This window comes from Xiphophorus hellerii, chromosome 22, assembly GCF_003331165.1.
Source record: "Xiphophorus hellerii strain 12219 chromosome 22, Xiphophorus_hellerii-4.1, whole genome shotgun sequence".
NCBI classification, from domain to species: Eukaryota; Metazoa; Chordata; class Actinopteri; order Cyprinodontiformes; family Poeciliidae; genus Xiphophorus; species Xiphophorus hellerii.
Genome location: NC_045693.1, coordinates 20,031,086 through 20,058,044, shown reverse-complemented (window position 1 = coordinate 20,058,044; position 26,959 = coordinate 20,031,086). Strand labels below are relative to the sequence as shown.

Below are 26,959 nucleotides of genomic sequence, written 5' to 3'. Positions count from 1 at the left end.
TTTCTGCAAATGATCAAAACATCAGCTCACTTTTAATGGCTTCGTGTACAATGTTTATAGAGGCTCTCATAATGTGTTTATGTGACTGAGGTAATACTAGACTGAATCGTTTGGAGAGTTTTCTAAGTCTATGGACTTTTCACAAACTGCTTTATGTACATTTGTGGTGGTAAGATTTACTCTATTTACAAAGTAAAAGGGTGAGTATACACACCTTTCTGAGGCAAATTGTAGCATCAGAATTTTTCTTTTAGTTTTTTTTATATGTAAATGGAGTTTAGCTCCTTTCTGGGTTGTTTCAAAGTGAGGGGGCAACTGATTGTATTCTTATTACTAAATGATAAATTCGCTAGACCTTTTCCAAAAATCTACATAAATGAAAAAGAGGATTTTCTGTAAGGCTCATTTTATCCATTGCAATCTTCTGCTCTTTTTCAGACACATCAGTTTTAATAGTGACCTTGGCCTTTAGCTGAGCTTCATCAGCTCCTTTTATGTTGTAGGAATTAAACTGTTACTTATGGTGACCCAGCAGTGCAAACAACACTAAACACAACTACAAATTAGAAAACACAACAGGATTAACTAAGAACAAGCAATCGTATTTTGTAGTTGTGTATAGTTAATGTTGTGGTTCTTTTAGATGTTGTGTTTTATGAATATGTTGTTTCATCCAGAAATGTCATTACCAGTTGTAATGACTACCAAATTAATAATTAGTAATAATATTTAGTTTACACATTTGACATTAATATTTAACTAGTGCTACATGTCAAAAACTCAGTTTTATTGTTCATCAAACACAGATCTACAGAAGCAGTGGGAATAAAAGAAGGGGTTTTTAACTTATTATTGTTATTATTCAGGTTATTCAGACTTAAGGATTTGTAGTGTACACACAGCAAGAAAGAGCTTTTCTATGTCAATTCATGGTGTAAAATTATGGAATAAGTTAAATAAGGAGTTTAAGCAAAGTCAAAATTTAATACAATTTAAAAGGAAATATAAGGATGTAATTTTCACAAGATATAGAAATATGGGTGAGAAATGGCAGTAAGGTGTATATGGAAATTGAGGCTAATGCATATGAGTGGGTAAGGCTGTAAATATATACTAAAAGAACAGGGCATAGCACAATGTTTGCATAATTACCTTACATAATTACATTTTCTTTAATGTGTTCAACTGTTCATAAGAAAAGTGGGGACACTGACTTGTTGGAGCACCTGACAGAAAACTATAAAGTGCAAGGGAATACAGGGTCATGCTGTGCAAATGGAATAGTAATTAAAATTCAAGTACTGAATCACTGACTAGTAACATAACAGTATACATCTAAACTTTGATTCAATTTATTTGAGTTATTACACATTTCCTTCTTACTCAAAGAAGTACCACTAAGCTGATGAAGTGTGCAATATTACATCAGCGGGGGGAAAAAAACTGCAGTGAAGTAAAGCATCAGTTGATCTATGAGTCTACTGCTGCAGTACAAGTTGCTGATGTATCAGTGCTTATTTTGTTTAGCAAAATAGATCTATGCTACGTATTACATTGCCCTGATTTATTCACTAACTGTGTTATGGAAAATAATATAAGTCAGAATTTAGTATACACCTAGCAGCTGCTTCATTCCTATGGGTATAATTTTAGGGCAATCTAAATCCTAATGTACTATTTCGCAACTGCAGTTGTACATCATGTCATTATTAATTGATCTACTGTAAGATAACATGGCAGACTCAGAGTTTGTGATTTCCAGCAAGCCTTTATCTTCATACAGTGTAGACAAAATCAATATCTCTGCAGCTATGTGGCACTTGTTGCCTGATCATGTTTCAGTCACCATTTGCCCAGTGTGAACTGTAGTAGTGAAGGGCCTGTCTGTTAATGAGCAACACCACAGCATCGAATTCTGAAAGACAGCCAGAGGCCTTACTTAAAAAACATTAATTAATAAGCAATCAATAAATTAATCAGTACTGGCATCAATCCAATGTCACTGTTTTTACTCTCTCCAAATCACTGGGCCTCAGGCTATCATAGACTTTGTTGCATAAATCACAAGTCCAACTTGTGATTTATGTGTGTGTGCTCTTAGATCTGGCAACAGAAAATTGTTATTTACAAACCAGTCCTCCTCGTTTTCTTTTAGTGGTCTTGCTTCTAGGATTTCCTAAATTTGTATAGCGCACAAAATTAAAACTGACTGTCTAGTTTAATACTGTTCTGAAATGCAATGTACAAAATGATGTTACACATTTTCTCAGTCATGTACGTTAAGCTCAAAAAGTTATTCAGCTATTCCAAAGAGAGCACCTGCACTCTTAAAAGTTTACAGTCATGTTTCCCTCATGGTCTTAAATTTTGGCAAAACTTCATCATTATTTGCCTTTGAAGATGAAATTAACAGAATAGCCTTAGCAGCTCGTCCCTTTCCATATGAATATTGCTTAGATCCAGAGAAATCTAGCCAATCATGATATTCTAGTACTTAGTATTTCAATAAACCAGTGGGTATTATAAGCCAAATTTGACATTGTGTTATAATTATGTTCAAACTGAATTGTTTGCAAGTGAATTTGAATCTGTCTATATAAATCAAGACCAAATGAAGCTTTTTCTTTTCATTCTTAAATTATTGTTCATTAAAAAAGATCCACATAAGACTTTCTTGGGTGTCTAATCTGAGTTGGTTTAGTATATTTTTCTCTGCAGAGTGACTGTCCAAACCTCATGATAGAAAATGCCTGGAATTTTGCAAAAAATCATGTTGATTCTTGTTATTTCAAATTATTAACCAGATCATTGTAGCAATGTGACCACAAACCACTTTTAGTAGCAACGAATGTTTATATGAAATCTGTCTGCAATTTGATATAAATTCACTTAAATCAATGGTGACCAGCGGGTTCATATGGCATCTCAAATGTCTATATCACTGCCCTGCTGCATTCGATTGCTCAAAATAGAAATTTGATAGAATGCAAATCCGCTGAGTTGCCACCACATGCCCCAGTCACCCAATTTAGACAGATTTTTGGAGCCGACTTGGACTGTTCAGTCCACCATGGTGGGCCACTGTGCCTTTACAAGAGATAATGCTTTGGGTTGCAGCATAGAAGATAAGTATCAATCTCCTTGTAACTGAGCCTGCTACACCTATATGTGCCTGAGAGTTAAACTTTCTGTATACTGCTTGACTCAAGGCACAGGAGTAAAAGGCCTCGCAATGATGTTACAGCAGCTGCAGCTGGTCGCCCACATGATGGGAATGTTGATATCAACTGGCACTTTTTCCTTTTTTCCTGAAAATGCATCGATATTTTTCATTTCTTTAGAGCAGTCAGCTTTATTTTGTTTCCTGAGCTGTGGAGGCATGAAAATTTGTTATTCAATATTTTACCATTTCTATTTCATTTTGTGTTACAGCATAAAAAGTAATACAAATAAAGTAAATATGAGCAAAAGCAATATTTCCTTCCAAGTTATTTGACCTTTGTTGCATCTGTATATTTCTGGATTCAATAGACATTCTTTTACAGTTGTTGAAATGACAAAATAAAGGACTCGTCCCTTCTGTATATGGATATTTTTACATCAAGTCAGCAGATGAAAATACTAAATGTGTCACGGACGATGTTCATTTAAAAATTTTGTATGCTGTTAATGTATTTTTTCTTGCATTTGTTAATTTCTCTACTCTCTTTTTAACATGCCAAGTTGAAAACAGAAAATGTGTTTCAGTACCTTCTAAGCTCTTATCTTCACCCAAACACATTTTGCCCCTCTAAACCAACTAGGAGATGCTCAGAATTCATTAAAAGCATGTTGCTTTATCATATCCTTCATAAAATTTACTTTGTAGAAGTTTAAAATAGGCTTTGTTCTCTTAAGAGGCTTATAAGCTCATCTATCATAAATGTTCCACTCTTTTATCTACATTGTTTCCTTTTTTGCGGTTCTGTATTTTATTTTTTTTTCCTTTTGGCTACAACACTTCTATTTAGTCTTGCGCTTCAGTGCATGCATGCAGTGCGTGTTTCTGTGTAGATATTATGCACACAATGTACAGTATGCCTCTGAGCATGCTTGTGCCCAGCAAAGCGAATGGTACATATGTGAAATGATAGAGCATTCTGTCTTTATTTGAGCAAGAATCATGAGGTGGTATGTGTTTCCAACATAGACAGCAGGGGTGTCCCTTGATAATTGTAGCAGTTTCTGTTCAGTGTCCCAAACGGTTCTAAGACGCTGCTGGGGTTATTTAACAGTTCTGTGGGAGGTCTGAGGGTCTAGGCGCAGGTGTTGCTCTTACCTTCAAATGCTTGTCTGTGAGATACTATACTCTGCGAGAGACATTTTCAGTGTAATCAGCATGGGGCTGCTGGAGTCGGAAATCAATGTATGATGGTGTTGATATCACTGTGGATGGGCTGTAGGAAGATTCAGGAGGTTTTGCTTCTTCTCGGTTGGAGACCATGTTCTTAGTTGATAATTGATGAATCAGTATTTTAAAAGCATACTTGAAATAAACGATTATATGTGTTTCTAGTTTTGTACAACCTATGGGGATTGAAATATATATATATTTTTAATATGTATAAGATATGACTTCTGGAACCTTTACTGCAATGCTGAGCACACCACCATGTGCATTCAATTTCTTAAATTTAGGCATAGGCTGGGTGCCAGAATCCCTGTCATTCTGTGTTTCTATGCCCTGGACAAATCCATCACAGAAGCTTATGGTGCAACTGTGTATGAGGCTAACAGGGCCACTAACTCAGTCTTAACATAGAAAGTACTCCCTGTCTCCTGGTTTTGCTCTTTGATGTGTCTGCTTGATGCAGTCAGCTATTCTTCCCAGCTGGTATGATAAACTGAATACATTATATTTTTATTGGAATGTTTAAAATTCAGATCAAATCTGTTTTGTGATTCTATTGTCCTGATTTTATGGGGGAAAAAATCTGGATACTATCTGTGACTATTTAGTGATGTTGGTAGTACTGTTACCTTGCAGACAGAAGGTCCTAGGTTCTAATACTGGCTTCTTTCTGCTTAAAGTTTGCATGTTCTCTAAACACGTGACTGTTGGCAAACCTCTCTAAACTGTCATTAAGTTTGTGTTTATGTGTGTATGATTGTATGATTCTGTGTGTCTCTATGTTGATTTGTAATGGGTTGGCAATCTGTCGAGAGTATTCCTTTCTCTATCCCGCAGGTGTCAAACTCCAGTCCTCAAGGGCCCGTGTCCTGCAACTTTTAGATGTGCCTCTGCTGCACCACACCTGAACAGAATAATTAGGTTATTAGCAAGGCTCTGGAGAACTTATCTACACAAGGAGGAGGTAATTAAGTCATTTCATTCCAGTGTTTTGTACCTGTGGCACATCTAAAAACTGCAGAACACCGGCCCCTGAGGACTGGAGTTTGACTCCCCTGCTGTAGCCCAATCAACAATTATGCATGGATAAGCCGACGAAGGACGGATGCATACAATCTGGATCTGTTTCAGTACCTTTAGATGACATTATAACTTGCCCAATATGAATAAACTAAAATAAGCTGAGTTGCCATTGAAGGTTTTTTTTTCCTTTTCACTGAATACTTTTATTCAGATGAAAAGTTGGATGAAAAAATAAAAGTTCAGAGAGAGACTCAATGGTAGCAAGGAATGATTAATTTATTATGAATTGCTTCTCATCAAAAACTCTTTAACCATCTTTACAAGCTGTTCCATTAAATGGGCACTAGATGTTTTCACATTCATTTTAATGTAACAATCTTTCCCTTTAAAATTAATCTGTGGTCAAGTTGCCTAAATCACAGAGATTATATCTAACAAATAAAAGGGTTAAATAAACATGTGTTGCTGGTAACAAACAGCCTCTGACATCAACAAGCCTTTTTTATAAGACCTCTGTGCTAAAGGAGGAACCACTCAGTATAGGGCAGGGAGCCATTACGGTGTGTTTAATCAGTGCATGACAATAATTAGAGTACTTCAAGCCTTTTCAGACTCCTCTGTTCAACCTTTGCATTTGTTGGTCTTACAGCAGTGGTATTAAATTATTTGAGTGCGGAACTCAAAGTAAGCGATACATTCAGGTCAAACAAATTGTTTCCCATCGTATTTTCTATTTGTCAAGACCGGGTTTTACAAATAACATCCGTGTCTTCTGCTTATTTCATCATTTGTGCAATGAAATTGTATTTAATAGAAAGAAAACATTTATCCTTAACATGTACCAAATGTTATTTTTTCAGGTTTATTTGCATGTCTCACTTAGCCAGGTTTTGTCATTTTGCCCAGTATAAGCTGCCAACATTACAATTGGCTTTGGCTTGAAGCATTTTTAAAGTTATAACTATTCCCATTTTGTTAGTGTTAAAAAATGCTTCACATCATCTGATGGTATAGTTTTCTTGGAAAATTGTTGCTGTGGTATTTTAACGAGAAAACAGTTTTTGGTCTCTAGAAAAACATCGGAGTGATTCATCTGTCGGTGAGTTAAAAAGATGTCTACGGTGTCCATACACCCAGTGTTAAATAAGTTACAGTATCAACACTGAGATTTTTGTAGAATATAGGCAAATGTGTAAAAACATAAAACCTGAGTATAGGTGAAGTTACTGTGCAATGTACTACATATAATGAAAAACAAGCAATGAATGTACTTTCTGTTTAATTTACTCTTGTGATGATTTTGTTGTCAAGTTATAATAATAATAATAATATAAAGAAATATTGTACAATATAGTGTACATGCAGTTTGTTTCAAATTACATGTAAATAGATAAAGAAAGAGAAAAATTAGACAAACCTCTTTGTCCAACATGCAATTTGTAGTGTAGTCCTACAGCCTCACCTGCTGGACATTAATAACATTGCCAACTATACTCATGTATTTTTCTCCTTTTTATCTTTCTTTTTCCCTCTGTCCTTTTCTCCTTTAATTCCTATATCCCACATCTTATTCCCTTCCACTCCTTCCCCTTATTTCCTTATTTTTCTATCCCTTTCTTCAGAATATGCAAGAACATAACAATGAGCTCCAACATCACAGACCCTGGTCTCCTCTTGACTGCCAACACATCACCGCGAACAGCCGGAGCCTATTCTCAATCCAGTGCACATCACAAGAACCTTAATTTCACCCCTCAACCCGAGAATCAAACCACAGCCCTTGATCCTCTTGGTGGTCATCCTGTGTGGCAAGTTGTCCTCATTGTTTTACTGACAGGCTCGCTGTCACTGGTCACCATCGTTGGCAACATTCTGGTAGTGGTCTCCTTCAAGGTCAATCGCCAGCTGAAGACAGTCAACAACTATTTTCTACTGAGCTTGGCTGTAGCTGACCTCATTATAGGAGTAATCTCCATGAATCTCTACACAGTCTACCTTATAATGGGCTACTGGGCCCTAGGCACATGGGCCTGTGACCTTTGGCTGGCTATTGACTATGTTGCAAGCAACGCATCAGTTATGAACCTTCTGGTCATTAGCTTTGATCGCTACTTTTCTATAACCAGACCTTTGACCTACCGGGCCAAACGGACCACAAAGAGAGCTGGCATCATGATTGGCCTAGCCTGGCTTGTTTCTCTTGTCCTGTGGGCCCCAGCCATACTGCTGTGGCAGTATTTTGTAGGTAAAAGGACGGTACCCCACAACCAATGCTATATCCAGTTCCTCACAGAGCCAATCACAACTTTCTGCACAGCAATGGCGGCTTTCTACCTCCCTGTGACAATAATGAGTATTCTATACTGGCGTATCTATAAGGAAACCCAAAACCGTTCAAAAGAGTTGGCTGGACTGCAAGGTTCGGAAGGTCGTGGAGGGCTAGGGGGAAGAGCAGGAAATAATAAACGAGGTGAGAGAGCTCGCTTTGTACATCAGACTGGAAGTTCTAGGAGCTGTGGTAGCTATGAGTTGAACAGGATGCCTAAGAAAAAGAGCACTTGTCAGGAGCTGGTGGGGCGATTCCACTGCTGGCCAGGTGTTCGTTCTTGGAGACCTGGAAGTATCAGGCATGGGGATGGTGATCCGGACCAGAGCAGCAGTGACAGCTGGAACAACAATGATGCAGCGGCCTCTTTGGACCATTCTGGGTCCTCAGAGGATGAGGACTGTGAGGGAAGAGAGATGATTTCTCAAAGTCATGCTATTTTTTCAATTGTCCTCAGCCTACCTGGCATTAAGGCAGCAGTCAACTCTCAGCTTACCTCTTGCGAGGATCTGGATGTGGCCTCAGAAGAGGACCCACTGAGGGGAGACAGTTTGTCAACAGTCACCACTACCACAACTTCTCCCATTACACCTGAGGGAACAAACAATACAGAAAATAGCTACCACCAACGCTTCAGCTCACGCAAGACACAGTCAATGTCCACCATTCAGGCCAAGTCTCACCAAGGGTTTCTGGATGGTACCCCATCAACGACTGCCATTGATGACTCTACCACCTGCACGGCCACCAAGTCCTCCTCTGTCCCCCTTTCTTTTAAAGAAGCTGCTATGGCAAAGCGCTTTGCCACACGAACCCGGACTCAGATCACAAAGAGGAAACGAATGTCGTTAGTGAAGGAGAAGAAAGCGGCTCAAACACTCAGCGCTATTCTCTTAGCTTTCATCATCACCTGGACACCATACAACATCATGGTGTTAATCACAACCTTTTGTAAAGTTTGCATCCCACAGACCCTGTGGGCAGTGGGGTACTGGCTGTGCTATGTAAACAGCACAGTCAACCCCATGTGCTACGCGCTTTGCAACAAGACTTTTCGAACCACATTTAAGATGATACTGCTGTGCCGCTGGGATCAGAAGAAAAGACGAAAGCTGCAGTTTCAACAGAGGCAATCAGTGGTCTTCCACAGGGGCATTCCCAGGGAGTCTACGTAAAATAACTGAATAATGAGTCGGTTGTTGACAGTTTCAACTTTCAACACAGGACAATGGAAATACAGGTTTCTTGGCCTAAAAATCCACACTGTCCTTGTCTGCTGTTATGTAAAATACAGCAACACTACCTGGTGGTCTTGTGATATGTGTTTATGTTGAAGCATAAATGTACTTTGGCAAATGGGTACCAGTGGGACGTTTTGCCTGAGGTGAGGTCCACAGATGAAAGTTTTGTCTTTCTTATGAAAGAATTTTTTCCCATTTCACTCTAGTGCTTCTGGCAGAAGATGATGAGGAAATAATCACAAAGGGCTTTTAAAAGGCATTGCAGGACAAATATGAAAGTGCAATTGACAAAACGTAAGCATGTCCATGTAAGGGATTTACATTTCTTACAACTTCCCTCTGTGGGTAGCTAGAATTGTAATGTGTAGACTGGTTTTACATTTCAAACAAAACTGTCTATAAAATGTTCCTGAAAGCCAAGGTAAAAAGGAGACTTGTGTTCACTGGCTTCTACATTTTACTAGTTTGCAGTGACTTCTTAAATGGCATGTGTTTTTAGCAGAACGTCTGTGGATCATATTTCTACATCGATATAGCTTTCTTGTGTAATGAAATATAAAATTCTTAAAATGTGTCCTTACTCTCATTCATCAGAGAACTGTTTTTTTTTTTTTCTTTTGTGATTTTCATCTTTGGTTTTCTAGGTACTCCAGAGATTTCGAGCCAGTTTAAAAATGATACATTTGATGAAGTGAGTTGTGAATATATTGTGGCACCACAGTGAAATGCTGTTGTGTTCAATGTGATTGTTGTGTTTTTTCTATGGTGAACACAATGGGTACTTTGGTTGTGTTTTCTGTGCTTGCAGTTTTCTGTCAAAAGCAATGACTGTACAATGATAAAAAGGTTCTGTGTATATTTCTGACCTAGCATACTGAGACTAAATACACACAAAGATGTACATTTTTATTTGCTCTGGCCTGGTTTCTCACTTTGAAATTTCTAGTCATGAAAGCAGCAATTGCGCCCTCTGGAGGCATACATCCGATTGCTGCAGTGTAATTTTAACATGCATATATTTCCAAATGTCGAGTAATTCCAAGTAGAATTTCCATACACATTCATAGTATAACTATGATTTTACTTTCATGTGTTGAGTTCCTTCAAAGTATTATAAAGCCATGTCACATGATTTGTACATAAAGTTGAAACCTTTTTGTAGTATACAGAGAAATATCAAACAACACAAAAACTAAAAGCAGTCACAATGTATTTGAAAAATTTATTTGTTTTTTGCAATACACATTAGTTTTTTGGGGGGGTTTTTTATCTGCAGAAACATTTCTAATGATGTGCAAAATATACTGACGGTAAAAGATAATCTGTAATATAACAGGTGTCATGAAGAAAAATAAATTATTATGGTGAATGTAGTGTTCATCTTTATGTTTTTGAATTATGTGCAAATTGGATGTCCAAATAAGACACCATCTGCCAACAGTAGATATTTTAGCTTGCTTTGAACTTAATGTGCTTCAATGTCATCAAAATATATTTTTTTCTCTCAAATTTATTTATGTTCAGGTATGCCTATCATTATATTTTAAGTAAAATAAAAACAATGTTTTTGTGTTGATTTGTGTGGTTTTCCTTAATATTTAGATTTTACTTTCCCTTCAAATACACAAAGAAGTTTAAATTATTGAATATACAGTGTCCTCTAACTGAGAGCATGACCTCATAATTGTTATGACTTAATGGGGGGAAAATGTCGTACAATCTTATAGATCATTAAAAATAAAAGCAATTCATGAAATTCTTCTTACAGCATTTTTTCAAGGTACTAATTGAAATAATGTCAATTAATTAGTGCATTCAGATTTCTGAGATTATCAGCACCTTATTTAATAAGTGCGACTGATAGTGGTTCATTATAGGGGATTGACTACAGATATAAATCTAGAAAAAAATCTGAAGACTGTCGAAAAAACAGCTAATTCCAGTAGTTTAAGCACTTAAAAAATAACTGCAAATTCTGTAAAACTGCACAATTAAATAATAAAAAAACACATATAAGACAGAGTTCAAAGTTTTCTAATTGTATCACAGATGCACATAATATAATAATTTACTTGACGCTGAAAATTTTAGTTCTGCAGCAACTTTGGTAATTTAGGCCACAGTTAACATGTTTGTGCATTTTATTTATTTTTAGACTTGACTCTATAGCTGTATTCACTCTATGAGGATCTGCATACTTATTAGCGTGAGCTGAGAGGCCATAGCTGAAGCTAGTTAGATGATTGAAAATATGGCCTTAAAAGTGGCAACAGGCCAAAAGTGGGGAAAAAAATCAAATAAAAAATCTGAATTGTGATAGTTTTAGACGGTGCAATCACTTTTCTTCAATGGATAAAACATCCATTTGGAAAGTTGACAATTCCTATGTCAACTTTTAGCTTTCCAACTCCTCTACAAATATTAACTGAATAAACATTGTTGTTCTCTTATACATTTATATAGTTTTATTTGGCTCCACAATGAGGCCTGATTGAGTTAGTGAAGGGAGTCAGAGACGGCGCTAAATGGGAAATGGCCATGGAGTTTAAACATGTGACGAGCAAAATAACAACTTCATGTGACCCATTGCTAAGGAGCGGCCCAGAGACGGAGACAGACCATCATTTGTGTTTTCAGCAGTCGGCACTAAACCAGCAACGAGAATCCAGCAGCCAGGCAAGTATAGCACAACTTTTCATACTGGAAACTATGAAACACACTCGTCAAACCTTACTATTGAATTTAAAAGTAGTTTTTTTAACATTATACCTTGACTGCTACAGTTTTCTTCACTTGTCTGAAAAGGAAAAGTGTGTTTGTATTAGCTGAGGACTCATCCTTATAATGTAATAAATTATTATTTCTATTGGGTGTAGAGTCAACAAGACATTGTATATGGGACAAATGTTGCTGCTTTTCTAGCAGTAATTATGATAAAGCATCCATTTGGAAAGTTTTTTCTTGTGTTTGTTTTCATACACACTCTGGGGATAGTATGTTTTTGCATTTTTATGAAGTCTTGAACTAATTTGTTGTGATTTTTAACTATTTGCTAAGCACTTGTAAATATCTGAGAAACCAAATGCCCCAAATATTTTATCATAAGTAGATATTGTTAATTTTTTGATTGTTGAACACTTAAATTAAGAGTTGTTTTTTTTTTTTTTTAATGGGGTTGATTAGCGTTAGAGAGTTATGAGGAGTTAGTGGGTGTAGTTCTTTGTGATTCTATTGCACATCACCCAGTTATAAATGGTGACATCACAGAAGAGGAGTTTAACTACTCTTGCGGTCAAGAGGAGAGTTTCTCAAATAGGTGACAATTTGGCTTTAAAAAAGTGTCCTCAATGGTTGCAGCCTAAAATACAGAACATTGCCTGTTGGTTTGTTCATTAAAATGTTTAGAATGATTCAAAAATATATACAGTATCTTGGGGAATGCTGGCTTTTCTTTTTCAATCGTATGGAGTGGGGGTAGGCAGTATAAAGTCAATAAAATCGCTGATGTAAATGGGGGAACATGCCATGAGGAGCTTGGGGAAAAGTTCTAAATTTGTTCAGGACATTCAGCAGATGCACAGGCTTATGGGCTTTCTGAAAAAGTTTTAAGACTTTGTCTTTATGTACTGGCAAGGAAATGGAGATTACCCACTGTCACATACAGTCTGTGTTCACGAGTTTGGAGACTAAGATGTTAAAAAGAGAACACAAACTCAATTTACATATTATTCAGTTGCTCAAAGAGTTGATTCTGTTTCTTTTGTCAGTAGTTTTTGTCTGTATAAATATATATCTTATTCTAGAAACAATATGATGTTTTTATAATTATAATTTTTATGCGTGTATGCCTGTCTCAAGGCAGGAGGTGCTTACACATAATGTCAAGAACATCAGGCACTCAGTTCAATCAATGTTTTTGGGTGCCTAAATAAAAATAAAACAAGTTGCATAATAAGAGTCATTGAATCAAAGAGCATATATTCAATTTCAGACTCAATCAGCAGGCGTTCTCTACTAGTCTATATTTTATTTTTGCAAATGTATATCATTTGTATATTTGTATATCAATGTAAACCATTTCTCAAGGTTTGTGATAAATCCATCACAAGGCTTAGTCAGTGGTCTTTATCCTATATTTACCAAAATGTTATTCAGATTTAACAAATTTTCCAGCTTAAAAGTGACCACTTGGTTTGTTTTGTCACCAGCAATGTCATCTGCACATCTACTTTAATGTTGCTTTTGCTTTGAAAATGAAGATTTATTATCACATACAGAAAATAAACATATTGGTATGTAATGTTTCAATTAAAAATGAACAAAAAGTTAGATACCACTACCATTTAGGGAAATATGTGGTTATTCTAAGGAACTTGTAACATTGACATGCATTAGTAAACTCTTAGATGTTAAAACTTTGGACACTTTCAAAATTAACTGGTATGTCTAAATCTTTTCTCTGCCCCTCCTGTTAGACAGTTTGTACTTAAACTATTTTAAATTAATTCAGTGTTGTTGTATTTTTTTTTTACTTCTTTGTTTACAGCCACCTGTACAGATCTCTTTCTTTCTGAATGAAGGCAAAGTGGCCATAATGCACACTATCAAGACAGTGGAGACCCAGGTTCCCTTCCTCAAGGAGAGTTTCTTTACTTCCACCTTCAAAGGCAGGAGGAAGAGTAGTGTAACCCACATCCTCCATAAACAGCAATCGCTCTTGGATCAACAACAGTGCATTTTAGAGCACCAGCCGCTAACTCCGAAGCAGATTCTCCCCAGCTCAGTTGAAAATGGAGCAGGGCAGCAGACCCCCAAGCAGCGGCTTGCTCGCTCGATCAGCAACCCGTTATGCAAGACGCTGGAGCCTGCACAGGCAGATGGGGACAGAAAGGAGGGGCTAAAGGAGAGAAGGGATCAGAGAATGAGTGAGGCTTTGCAGGGGAGAAGCAGGGGGGAGCCTGTGGCTGACAGTGCCAGTCTCCTCCTCCTCTCATCATCGTCATCATCAGGAGCAGCAGTGCTGGGGGAGCCAGCATCATCCTCACATCTGCTGTCAGCTGTGGTGGGAAGACAGCAAGGATTAACTGGCTCTGGAAGAACTTGGACCAAACAAGGAGCAGCATCAGTGGTAACCCATGGGGAAGCCCAGAATCCCCCACCTCAGGCCCAGCAGCATGGCCTGTTAGCCAAGGGTGTTCGCCTGATAAGGAATATGGGGAACCAGGAGACAAAGCAGAAGAAAGGAGGAGGAAGTGGTGGAACTGCAGGAGATGTCAACTGTGACGGTGAAGCTGATGAAAGAGAGGTGGACAAACAATCTAAAAAGTCCAACAACAAGGCGAGTAAAGGAGGAGAACACAGTGCTAAGAAGAAAATCAAGCCTGAGTCAAAAGGTTCTGTGTTTTCTGGCATGAAGATTAGGAAAAGTCTATCCAAAGTGAAAGGTCTGTCTAAGGATGACATGTTGGAAACTGGGAAATCAGTGCATGTTGGCAAGGATGAGCTTAAGACTGGCACAGAAGCAAGTTTCTCGCCCGATGAGGTGGGCATGGTGTCGGATGTCGAGGGAGATCTGAGCCGTTTGACTGCAGACAGTCGGCAGTCTGTGGAGGACTTTGGCCACAAGACAAGCTCGGGGTCGGACACTGACCTGTACAGTTTTCACTCAGCTACAGCTGAAACTGAGGATCTCCTTTCTGATATCCAGCAGGCAATTCAAGAAAAATGTATAGCCAGCACCAGGGTATTAGAAGCATTACCTAGGCCTGCATCTGAAGGGCTGACCAGTAAGGTGAGTGAAGTCTTGGAGACAAACATATCTCCACAGCTATTTACTTTGGAAAAAGAAAAATTGTCTCCGTGTGAAAGTGTAGCTCAAGCACTTAGAAAAATAGAGAATAAAAGTACAGACATACCTATATCCAGAAACTCATCGAGTGAAAGCGCAGCACCATCCTCTGCTCTGGACACAGAAATAAGTGGCAGCAGCATTCTTCCAAAAACCAACAGTGACTACAGCTTCCAGGACACAACAGCAACTACTTCATACGAGAGTGCTGAAGAGCCCCAGGATGATCTAGAGAGCCCTGATGTACCGCCACAGCACAGTCAAGTTCATGGTAGAGAGTGTAGAAACGCATGTGTACCATGTGTCTGTCTGGATCCAGTATCACCTGGAACAAGCCCAGCTGGAACCCACAAGAGTGCGAGCAGTTTGGATCTCTCGCTTGCGAGGGATGATGAGGAAAGTGTTAGACCAGACTTTCTGCCACTCACACGGAGGAAGAGCAGCATGTCTGTAAGTCACCTGACGGTTGACTGCGTCCCTGGATCTCTGACTAGACGAACATCTGCCACCTCTCCTTCTACTGTAAAACTCTACCCTCCAGTACACCCATCATATGTCAAGACCACCACCAGGCAGCTCACCTCTCCCGTTGGATCCCCGCTTACTAGTCCCAATGTGCCCAGGAAAAGGGAGGCCACCACTCCTTTGGAATCCAACAAGCCTGAGGGCTTTGAAAAGCGGAAGCACAGATCAAGCTCCATTACCGGACCTCATAGAGTCTCCGGAGACTGGTTGGCAGAATTGGACTTGGGAGAGAGTCAGAGTGGGTTAGCAAAGTCTCCAGAACAGGAAACCCCAGAGAAAAGTCACACAGTGGGGACTTATTGGACTCTTGGGTCAAAAAGGGCACATTATGGCAAGAGATCCTCCACAACACCCTACCTTGATGTCTTCTCTGGTGAGTCACATATTCTAGTTAACTTTACAACTGTAGAAAAGAACTAAGTCCATATCTGTCAAGTCTCCTGTTTTGGCCAGGAAACTACAGTATTTTACCCCTCTGTCCCAGCAAGCTTCCATATTGGTATTCTAACGCATTTTCCCATATTAGAGGAGTTATGTCGCAATTAATCTAATGTCACTCTAAATCTTTACTGGAAGTAAAACATTTTCTTTGTTGTATTTTTCTATTTGTTTCTTTATTTTCAGGTTACAGTTAAGGAACCTGCCAATTAAAATGTATTTAAAATGTTTACTCAGTCATTACTAAATTTTTACATTTGGAGTTTTCGAAATATAAATTTTAAGCACAGCAGTTTTTAAAATGTATTTATTTAAGTTTATTAAACCAGCTAGATTTCTTCACTGAAACATATTTGCAGAGTAGATGTTTCAGTCTACCTGCATGGTGCCGTGTCCTTTTCTAGGCTGTGGGGTCTTTCAGAGGCTCAGCTGTTTATATGTTTTTGTCCTGATGCATTAGGCACACAAATCTGCAGCCTCCCCACCCATGGCAATGAAATCCTCTGATTCCACTAGCTTAGACATAAAATCACACATGGCCTCTCGTGAACTCATCGGGGTGCACTAGTGGGTGTTAAACACATGTGACAGTTTGCCTGCAGGAGAGAAACAAGGTCTGGTGGAAGGCTATTTATTTTGTCAATGAAACTTACAATTGAATATGGTTTCTAGAGATCTTGATATCTAGATTTTTAGTCCAAGCATCTGAATTTAAATAAATGCAGAATGCAATATTTCATACACATTTTGAAACAATCAATGTTGTTTATGGTCATGGTGGTGAATGAGTTAATATTAATACACCATACAGGAATTACCAGGAAAACTGCTGTAATCATTGCACCCATTCTTAGTTATATTGATATTCTCAAATGCACAATACTCGTCCAAGGGATCATCTATGTATGTATTTGCTTGGCAGCTGTACGGATGCCACATTGAACAAAGTATACACAAGTCCATTATCAACTTTTTTTTTCTTACAACAATCAACAACATCCATTTTATTTTTCCAGTATGCATGGCACCATAACAGAGGGCTGGTTCAGTAAAGCTGCATCAGCTGACAGTCTTTGTAGCAAGCAGAAGTCATTCATGTAAACTTTAAGGAATTTTCCAAATCCCAAAATATTCAAATATATATTTGAAGCATCTGCAAAATATGCAATTTATTGAATAACAGAGTGCCATGAAGTCTGGATCAGTTTCTCTAGGAAATATCTATTTCAAATCCAACATGGATACTGGATCTGATTTGACCAATCTGTAATAGGTGCCTTGCCTTTAAAAAAAAATCAGCACTAAAATCAGAATTACCTCTTTGTTTAGATCATGCTATGTCATGATTTTACAAATTCATGTGATATTGATCATAATGCAATGTTTGCAGGTCACATATTTGCTTGTAACAGAGGAAAACTTATTTAGCTATTTCACACATTTGCTGTGACTGCTATATTCAGAACACAGCAGCTCAAACCTGGTTTTTTATGGATATTCTCACAGCATCTTGTGTCATGGGACCTTTATTAATTAATTGTAAACTTTCCTTGATTCACACTCAGAGGTTGATGAGGGGGGGAAAGTAGAACTTGCATTGTTGGCATAACTGAAGGAAGGCACAATAATATTTGAGTTTTAAAAATATAGTTTTATTTCAGCATATAACTGTAATGTAAGGGGGAAAAAACTGTATGGTTTACAGTCAAAATGTCACAGTGAATATTTGTTCCAGTTCTTGAAAACATCTGCTGACCTGCAACAGAAAAAAGGATTCATTTTTGCTGGAGATTACCAAGTATCTTACAAAAACGAAGATTGTTTTTTTTTTTTTTATTAAGTCTTTGATTCTCACTTTGTAGTAAAACTATATTATGTTTACCAACAATGTCTTACTCATTTTGATGTGTACAATATTTAGATGTGGAATAAAAGCAGTTAGCTCTGTTATGCAGCAATTTAAATGCCTTAAATCTTTTAATCAGTACTTGTTCGCAACAGTTCACACATTTAGTAGCAATTAACATCTCCGGTGTCTTGCTTCAGCATGTGTGAGCAGAGTCTGCCCAGGAAAGTGTTTCATTATCGCATCTAAATTTGAAACTTGCCAAACTAGCTAGATTAACAAAGTGTCTGTTCAGTTCCTTGCTAATCCCATACTAAAACAAACTTCAGGGTTCAGAATGATGGTTCAGCTTGTTTTTCAGTTTCATCCTCCTCTGTTCTGTTGTCAGGTCAGACTCTGTTGGAAAAGCTTTGCACACACCATGGGGATGCAGATGATGAGGCAAAAGAACTGTGTCACCGAATGCTTGCCCATGGTCTGCTGCACCCCTTCAGTGACAGCAACACAGAACACCGCAGTGATGGGACCGTCTCCACAATCTTCAGTGTAAGCCCACTCTCCATGTTCTGCCATCACACACTTTTTCAGAAATTAGGTTAATTCTATTAGATTGGTTTAACCTTTCCATTGACGTTGAAAAACTAGGCAGGCAGGTAATATTTTTTTAGTGCACATATACGAACATTTAAACCTTTTGTCTATCCCCTTTTAGATGAGGATAGAATTTCACTGCTTTACATTTTCTGCATGTATGACATTCCTTAACAGAAGGAAAATATTCCCTGTACTTTCCTTTAACAGAATTTCTGCTTGGAAAACCAAATTAGTGTGACGTGATGTGGCTGAAAGAGCACATGATCATGACATGTTCTCATTAATATAACTATTTTTTTTTCAGTTTCTTTTTTACTTGCAATGTGTAATGCAGATGTAAAGCAGTTTGCCTAGCCGTCTCCTGTCAGACAAATTTAATTTTATTAGGGAAAGACCAGGGATGCATGCAGACCGACCCAATCATGTGAGCTGACTTCATGAATGTTATTTTCCATTTCTGTTCCAGCAGAGATGGAATCACTGAGGCATCTAATTTACTTACTGACTTTGTCGGGGTATTTTTGTCAAGGTACTTCATTCAGGCAGCTGATTCCTCTAGCTGAACAGCATTGTTATGTGCTCTTGGAGTATATCCTTACCAATTCTTTTTCTGTGCAGGTTTACTTACAGGTGTACTTAGGTGTGTATGTTGTTGTTATATCTAGGAATGTCATTGACAAACTCTTTTTATTGTAAATTTTGCCAGGGGGTACATGCAGGAGTTTATTACAGATATTCTGATACAAAAGGCCAGTCTGAAACGCTGACACTGGCTGCGTTTGGCAGCATCGGACTGACCGGACTCCCGCTAATGCTCATGAAGTCTCGCCTGCTCACACACAAGCATGCATCTGTGCTTGCATAGCCCATCTGCTGACTGAGTTATGTAACGACTCCACGTGCCTTGGGCTCAGGCTGTTCTTCCCCACAAAAAGCTCATCATGACACGACTGGACAGAGTTGTCACTGCTCTGGCTGTGCCCTGGAGTTCTGCATTATTCAGCTCAACCATGAATAACCTTTACTGTTGCCATAGAAAGTACAGACTTTGAAGTGGGGCATGGCAACTTACCTATTGAAAATACAACCCTTGTGAGCTTTTGATGAAAAGTTGGTCTGATGTGTTTGGAGGTGCAACATTCTGACCACTTGTGTTAGTTGACACATTTAACAAAAAAGAAACTCTTGTTTTTGCTGTCCTTGTTTTACCCAAAATCTAATCCTTCTAATTTAAATCAGCTTTAAATCAGTGGGAATATTCATATTTGATTTTTCAGCACGAAATCCTGCATGAAAGTCAGTTCAGTTTAAGATTTTTCACCGTCTTTGACGAATACATCACACATTAGTGCACAATCTGAGCATGAATGCAATAAGCATTAAATAATTTGTGCCCATTTGTACCACACACAACCTAACATTGGGTATTTCCCAATATTCTGAGAATGAGATGGATGTCTTTCAAAGATGAACTATATGTTTTTCAGTCTGTGAAAATGGGTTTCAAGATTTTGTTGCTAATGGTAGGAAAATTATAATTTACAGCATTTATTTTTTCCAAATCTGAACATCATAGCTAGCTACCTTTTTTCCAAGAATGGTTACATCTACTTTCACGTGCGCTTTTCTTGTTTAATGTTTTTCGTAATTTTCTGAGATACTTTAGGACACTGTGAGACTGTTGGTTTCAAATTGAAACTTTCCTTTGCAGAAGATGTCTGCTATCTGTTGTACCATAATAGTTCTTAATAGTTCATAATAGTTGTTTATTTCTTACCTTAAGTGGCTAAATGAAGAATTTAAAGCATAGATGTATTTTTACATCTATGGATGAAGTAGTTTTAAACTGATATTGTATAATCATTGCAAGAAAACATAAATTAGTGTTATTTGGTACGGATTAGGACAGAAATACAGTTGCCTATCAAGATATTTACAAAAAACTTTCTCAGTTGTTACCTAATGGCTTTTCAAAAAAAATAGTTTTTTTATGGTCTGCTGCAAAAACAAAGTATTTTACGCTGGTAAACCTCTGTAATATGAGTCCATATAATTGCAATTACTAAGGGAGTTTTCACCTTAGAAAAGAACAGATGGCAAGATTAATATACAGACAGGGAAGTGACCTTCGGGCTAAGATATGGAATTGATATAATGGCTTAAACATTAGATCATTCTCCTTCATTCAGTATCTTGAGCCATTGTTTGAACATTTTAAAGGTTACTTTCATTAGTAGGGGAAAAATAACCTCGGCTCCAAATCAGAGTATAATTCAATGAGGTGTAGAAGTGTCATAAATGTTGCTTTCCTTTTTTAAACTGTGTGCAGGAGGAGCAGTTGTACACCTGGGCATCTGTGGGCCTCCCAGTGTCGTCCCACTTGTGGGAGCTGTATGGGAGAGGTTTGAGATCCCCTTTGCACCGCTCATCGTCCAAGCCAACCGGTGCATTCCACTTTCAGGTTAGTTACATTGCCCCTGTCCCTCGCACAATGTTAAGTCTTTGACTGTCAAAACGTAGTTGAAGAGAAACTGAGAGGTTTTCTTCTGTATCTTTTTCTCTTTTTTACACAATTTTACAATATTAGCAAAAGAAGCATCAAATCAAACCTCCATTACCAAGATGAGGTGACGTCTTTTCAGTTGGCATTTATAGTCTTTCAAAAGTGCTCATATGCCTCAAACATGTTCCCTATTTGAAAAAGTTGACATGGTAAAAAGTAATTGTACATTATATTGCCAAAAGTATGTACTCACCCATCCATCCACGTAATTAAATGCAGATTTCAATCACTTTAATGGCCATAAGTGTTTAAAATCCAGCACCTCATCATCTACACTGACTCTGCAAGCAATTGTGCACAATGAGTCACTTTCAGAAACCATGGTACTATTATACAATGTCACTGGTTCAAAAGATTTTCGGACCGCCAAACTTCATGTGGCCTTCAGATAAGCTCAAGAGCATGGTGTGAAACGTTTCATGTAATGGTTTATGGCGGAGCAGCTGCAGTGTGTGTTGCAAACGGTCAGATGCATCAGCATGAAGAACGCTGCAACTGGACTCTAGAGTGGAGATGTCACCTTTAGAGGACAAATTCTGCCTCTCTGGCTGCCTATCCAGTTGAGGAGTTTGGCGATAACTTCTCGCCTGGCTGCAAGTTGTCGGGCATAAAAAGTTCGGTGAAGCACAGATTATGGTGTGAAGCTGGTTTTCAGGAGAGGACCTCCACCCCTTAGTTCTAGAAAGGAATACTCTTAATGCTTCAGCTAACCAAGACATTTAAGACAATTTTATGTTCCTAACTTTGAGCTAGTCTAGGGACAGACTGAACATCACTGTGAACCAGTGTACATGACAAGATCCATAAATACCTTGATGAGTGACCTTTGTATGACAGACCTTTACTGGCCTGACCCTGAGTCCTGAGTTCGTAAAGAGCATATTTGAGATTAAATAGAATGGACAACGCAAACCAGGTATTCTCATCCAAAGTTACTGTCTGACCTCAGTAAATTTGTTCCTGAAAGAATGGTTAAAAATACACTGCTCAAAAAAATAAAGGGAACACTTAAACAACACAATATAACTCCAAGTAAATCAAACTTCTGTGAAATCAAACTGTCCACTTAGGAAGCAACACTGATTGACAATCAATTTCACCTGCTGTTGTGCAAATGAAATAGACAACAGGTGGAAATTATTGGCAATTAGCAAGACACACTCAATAAAGGAGTGGTTCTGCAGTTGGGACCACAGACCACTTCTCAGTACCTATGCTGTCTGGCTGATGTTTTGGTCAGTTTTGAATGTTGGTGGTGCTTTCACACTCGTGGTAGCATGAGACGGACTCCACAACCCACACAAGTGGCTCAGGTAGTGCAGCTCATCCAGGATGGCACATCAATGCGAGGTGTGGCAAGAAGGTTTGCTGTGTCTGTCAGCGTAGTGTCCAGAGGCTGGAGGCGCTACCAGGAGACAGGCCAGTACACCAGGAGACGTGGAGGAGGCCGTAGGAGGGCAACAACCCAGCAGCAGGACCGCTACCTCCGCCTTTGTGCAAGAAGGAACAGGAGGAGCACTGCCAGAGCCCTGCAAAATGACCTCCAGCAGGCCACAAATGTGCATGTGTCTGCACAAACGGTTAGAAACCGACTCCATGAGGATGGTATGAGGGCCCGACGTCCACAGATGGGGGTTGTGCTCACAGCCCAACACCGTGCAGGACGCTTGGCATTTGCCAGAGAACACCAGGATTGGCAAATTCGCCACTGGCGCCTTGTGCTCTTCACAGATGAAAGCAGGTTCACACTGAGCACATGTGACAGACGTGACGGAGTCTGGAGACGCCTTGGAGAGCGGTCTGCTGCCTGCAACATCCTTCAGCATGACCGGTTTGGCAGTGGGTCAGTAATGGTGTGGGGTGGCATTTCTTTGGAGGGCCGCACAGCCCTCCATGTGCTCACCAGAGGTAGCCTGACTGCCATTAGGTACCGAGATGAGATCCTCAGACCCCTTGTGAGACCATATGCTGGTGCGGTTGGCCCTGGGTTCCTCCTAATGCAGGACAATGCTAGACCTCATGTGACTGGAGTGTGTCAGCAGTTCCTGCAAGATGAAGGCATTGAAGCTATGGACTGGCCAGCCCGTTCCCCAGACCTGAATCCGATTGAGCACATCTGGGACATCATGTCTCGCTCCATCCACCAACGTCACGTTGCACCACAGACTGTCCAGGAGTTAGCGGATGCTTTAGTCCAGGTCTGGGAGGAGATCCCTCAGGAGACCATCCGCCACCTCATCAGGAGCATGCCTAGGCGTTGTAGGGAGGTCATACAGGCACGTGGAGGCCACACACAATACTGAGCCTCATTTTGACTTGTTTTAAGGACATTACATTAAAGTTGGATCAGCGTGTAGTGTTATTTCACTTTAATTTTGTGTGTGGCTCCAAATCCAGGCCTCCATTGGTTAATAAATTTGATTTCCATTGATGATTTTTGTGTGATTTTGTTGTCAGCACATTCAACTTTGTACAGAACAAAGTATTCAATGAGAATATTTCTTTCATTCAGATCTACGATGTGTTATTTGAGTGTTCCCTTTATTTTTTTGAGCAGTGTATATTCACTCTTACATTTTTTAGAAAGCTTCTAGAAGAGCAGGAGCTATTAGAGCTGCAAATATGGATCAACATCATAGTAATCCCTTCAGATTAATATGATGGATAATCCTAATGGAAAAAATTATATGAAGGCTGACAAGCTGATCCTTTTGCAATATAACATATTTTATCAGGGTTTTGTGTGATGGATCAAAGCAAAGTAGTGAATAATTGGGAATTCTATTTAAGGGTGCAAGAATTAATCTGGTGAGCACAAATGCATGTCATGCCAGATAGGACAGGAACTACTCTGAGACTTGAGTATAAGAATTGTTCTTGGTCAGCTAAAAAATAGCCATGCGATTATGGACTATACAGTGAAAACGTTCCCGTTTTATAATGGCTTCACATGCAACATTAAATTATCTGTTCTATGTTGTTCCCAATGTTCAGGAATGTACTCGACTTAATGTTCTTTTAACACCTACTCAGATTTCTGTGGTTTGTCTGCAACAGCTTGATGGCTTACCCTGTAAAAATGTTTTTGTCCACCAGAGGTCAGGCTTGTTTAGAGAAATGATAAAAGGAAAAGACGTCCATGGTTTCAAGAACAGTAAAATAAAAAAGTCGAGGTAACTAATTGAGCCACGACTCTCTGTCCCTTGGGTCACATCAGCAAAGTTTGTGGCCTTATAATTTAATGCAGTGTTTTTCAGAATAAAAAGCACCACTGTGGGTCCACCAAGTGAAGGGTCTTCAGATGTTCAGGAATATCTGTTAATGCATTAACAGATTTTAAACTGTGGAGCGTTTTTGCAATTATTTCTATGATGTGCAAAATGTGTAACAAGAAGTAAATTCATGACTATGAAAGGAATTTTAAGTGAACACAATAACAATGTGCAAAAAATGGGGATAAAAAGTGGCAAATTGACCTTAAGTCAGAAACTATAACACAGAAATCACAGTTTGACACTTGTTTATTATTATTATTATTATTATTATTATTATTATTATTATTATTATTATTATTTAGGATCTTTGTACCAACTTCAAATTTGTATTTGTTTCATTTTCTTAGCTGTTTTTAATTTTTTTTTATTTTTTTGTCATTCATTGACAGACAGAATCCAGCAGGTTGAAGTCAGGCCAGTCATCTTCAGAGGATGAAAACTGCCTCATCCCTCAGCTGGAGAAGAAAATTGAGGAGCTGCAGAGTAAGATCGCTGTCCTTCATCGGCCCTCCTTACCGAAGAGCGGTGAGGACAGTGTGGAAGTTCTGGGAAATGCACAACCCAAGGCTTCACAGAAAAGGGTAGAAAGACTGGAGGCATCTGTTCAAACTTCACCCGTGGATGAGGGGCTTAAATTTGACGCATCTTTAAATGGAGGAATTGGCCCCAAGTCCTTTTCAGTCAAATCGTCAAGCCTCAAGTCTACAGAAAGCTTTGTGTGCACCTGCAAAGAGAGGCAGCAAAACAACATCACCCAAAGTACCCCTCTTTCTGCTGCCTCTCCACCCTCAAGAGGCATGCCTCCTCCTCCTCCACCTCCGCCTCCACCTCCACTTGCTCCCATACCTGGTTTTGGACCTTGTCCGCCACCCCCTCCTCCGCCTCCACCTCCACCTCTGCCACCAGGCTTTGGCCCTCCAGCGCCACCTCCTCTGCCTGGAATAGGACCACCACCTCCTCCACTGGGAATGGGACCCCCTCCTCCTCCACCTCCTCCACCAGGAATGGGACCCCCTCCTCCACCACCACCTCCACTGGGAATGGGACCCCCTCCTCCAGGCTGCATCCCTCCACCTCCAGGTCCCATTTCTTCCCTGGCGGTTCAGGAAGCGACCCCTGCCAAAGCCGTGATAGAGCCCCCCAAGCCAATGAAGCCGCTCTACTGGACCCGCATCCAGCTGCACGCTAAAAAGTAAGGGCAGATATGGATCATTTGCACACAGACATTTTAACAGTAGAGATTTTTGAGAGGAAACATGTCCACTTAAGATAAAGATCAGCCACATGTTGTGATGGTAATGGAGATGCTAACCTTGTGGAAAATGAAAGCAATGCAGTCCAGGCGTTGTGGTTAGGGCAGAATTGACTCTAACCAGGTTTTCTTCCTCCATTAGGGCTTGAAAAAAACGCAGCTGAATGAACGGATGCTAAAAATAAATCTCACAATTTTTGCTGCAAGTGAGAAACTCGATTCTAAGTTTGTTGACTGATGGGCTAGACAAGTGTATTATAAGGATTTGTAGTTTCCAAAAGATGACACATAAGTACTTAGAAAACAGCTTCGGTATACTTTTTCAACCACGGAATGACATATTAAACTTCTCTTGTTTTAAAAGTAAATAGTTAATCTGTCATCCTGCCTGCAGAATCCCCGGACCACTGGTGTGGGAAAAAATAGAGGAGCCAACTATTGATTTCGGAGAATTTGTGGATCTGTTTTCCAAAAGTGCTGTTAAGGAGAAGAAGAAACCAATTTCAGATACAATCAGCAAATCAAAGGCCAAACAGGTACGTGTCCTCCTGACTGTTGGGCATAGTCCTCTCTCTCTACTCTGATTTTATTACTTTTTTTTTTTTTTTCCTCTGGCCTTCTTTGGAGCTTTCCCAATCTTTACTTTCCATCCATGCCTCGTTTCTTTCCATTTCTCCTCACTGTCGCTCCCAGAGTCACTTTGAGTGGCAGGAGGAACTGCTGCAGCCAGACAGTTATTATGTGGTGTGAGCTCTGGCTCCCAACCGACTCCCTTGTGACCATCCAGTGGCACCGAGCCAAAGACTCGCGTGCGGTGAGGAAACCTCACAGCCACGATGACTGCTAAGAGAGAGCGGGAAGGGAAATTAGTGAGGGAGAGCAAGAGAAGCTTGGGAGTTGTATTTCATGGTGTGGTTCCTCCCATTGTGCTTTCTGTATGAATTGGTTTAATGGTTGAGACTGTTTCTCTCCCCAATACACTTTACGCCACTCCATCAATTTCCAAGTCAAACATTTGATCTACAGTTTAAAGCTGCTCTTGTCGTCATCCTTAAATTGATGTGCTGTTGGTCAAATTTATGCGTGTAAATCACAAATAATGTTGCACAGGGGAACAACGTTTTACCCATCTAATTGACACTCTGGGGGATACTTTATACTTATGGCAGAGATTAAATGTTAGTCTTAAGGCATAAACATTTTTGGGAAATCTTGTAGTTTATGAGACGTTGAACTGAACCATAAAATTAACATAAAACTTTCTAGAAACGCACCAAGTTTAAAGTTTATGAAAGTTATGCTCAAACACATGGATCTTAGCTTTAAGTAAACTGCCCTGTAGTTCACTGAAAACTGCACATTTCTATGAGTGAAAAATAATGCCTGTTTAAAACAATAATTTTAATGTAAGACTTAATCAGTTACGGCAAAATAACTCAGCTTTCAACTGTACAACTAAGCTAGTTTCAATTGTTCCTGATGTAAACTGGTATGTTTTTTGTATTCTTCACCTACACCCGGGTGTCAAACTCCAGTCCCCAAAGGGCCGGTGTCCTGCAGTTTTTAGATGTGCCACAGGTACAAAACACTGGAATGAAATGGCTTAATTACCTCCTTCTTGTGTAGATCAGTTCTCCA

The 26,959-nt window shown here is 39.2% G+C and overlaps 2 protein-coding genes across 5 annotated transcripts in view; both read left to right on the top strand.

Moving 5' to 3' along the window:
• The window catches only part of chrm3a (cholinergic receptor, muscarinic 3a), an 86,537-nt gene extending 76,184 nt beyond the window's left edge, over nucleotides 1-10,353 (top strand). For both annotated transcript variants that reach the window (XM_032554111.1, XM_032554112.1), the window contains one exon: nucleotides 7,036-10,353. In XM_032554111.1, the coding sequence (XP_032410002.1) occupies nucleotides 7,055-8,914 (1,860 nt within the window). In that variant the 5' untranslated portion in view covers nucleotides 7,036-7,054 and the 3' untranslated portion in view covers nucleotides 8,915-10,353. The remainder of the gene's footprint in view (nucleotides 1-7,035) is intronic.
• A 1,144-nt stretch (nucleotides 10,354-11,497) lies between these two features.
• The window catches only part of fmn2a (formin 2a), a 44,214-nt gene continuing 28,752 nt past the window's right edge, over nucleotides 11,498-26,959 (top strand). For all 3 annotated transcript variants that reach the window (XM_032553626.1, XM_032553627.1, XM_032553628.1), the window contains exons 1-6: nucleotides 11,498-11,656; nucleotides 13,527-15,726; nucleotides 18,026-18,183; nucleotides 20,561-20,692; nucleotides 24,459-25,261; nucleotides 25,716-25,857. In XM_032553626.1, the coding sequence (XP_032409517.1) occupies nucleotides 11,513-11,656; nucleotides 13,527-15,726; nucleotides 18,026-18,183; nucleotides 20,561-20,692; nucleotides 24,459-25,261; nucleotides 25,716-25,857 (3,579 nt within the window). In that variant the 5' untranslated portion in view covers nucleotides 11,498-11,512. The remainder of the gene's footprint in view (nucleotides 11,657-13,526; nucleotides 15,727-18,025; nucleotides 18,184-20,560; nucleotides 20,693-24,458; nucleotides 25,262-25,715; nucleotides 25,858-26,959) is intronic.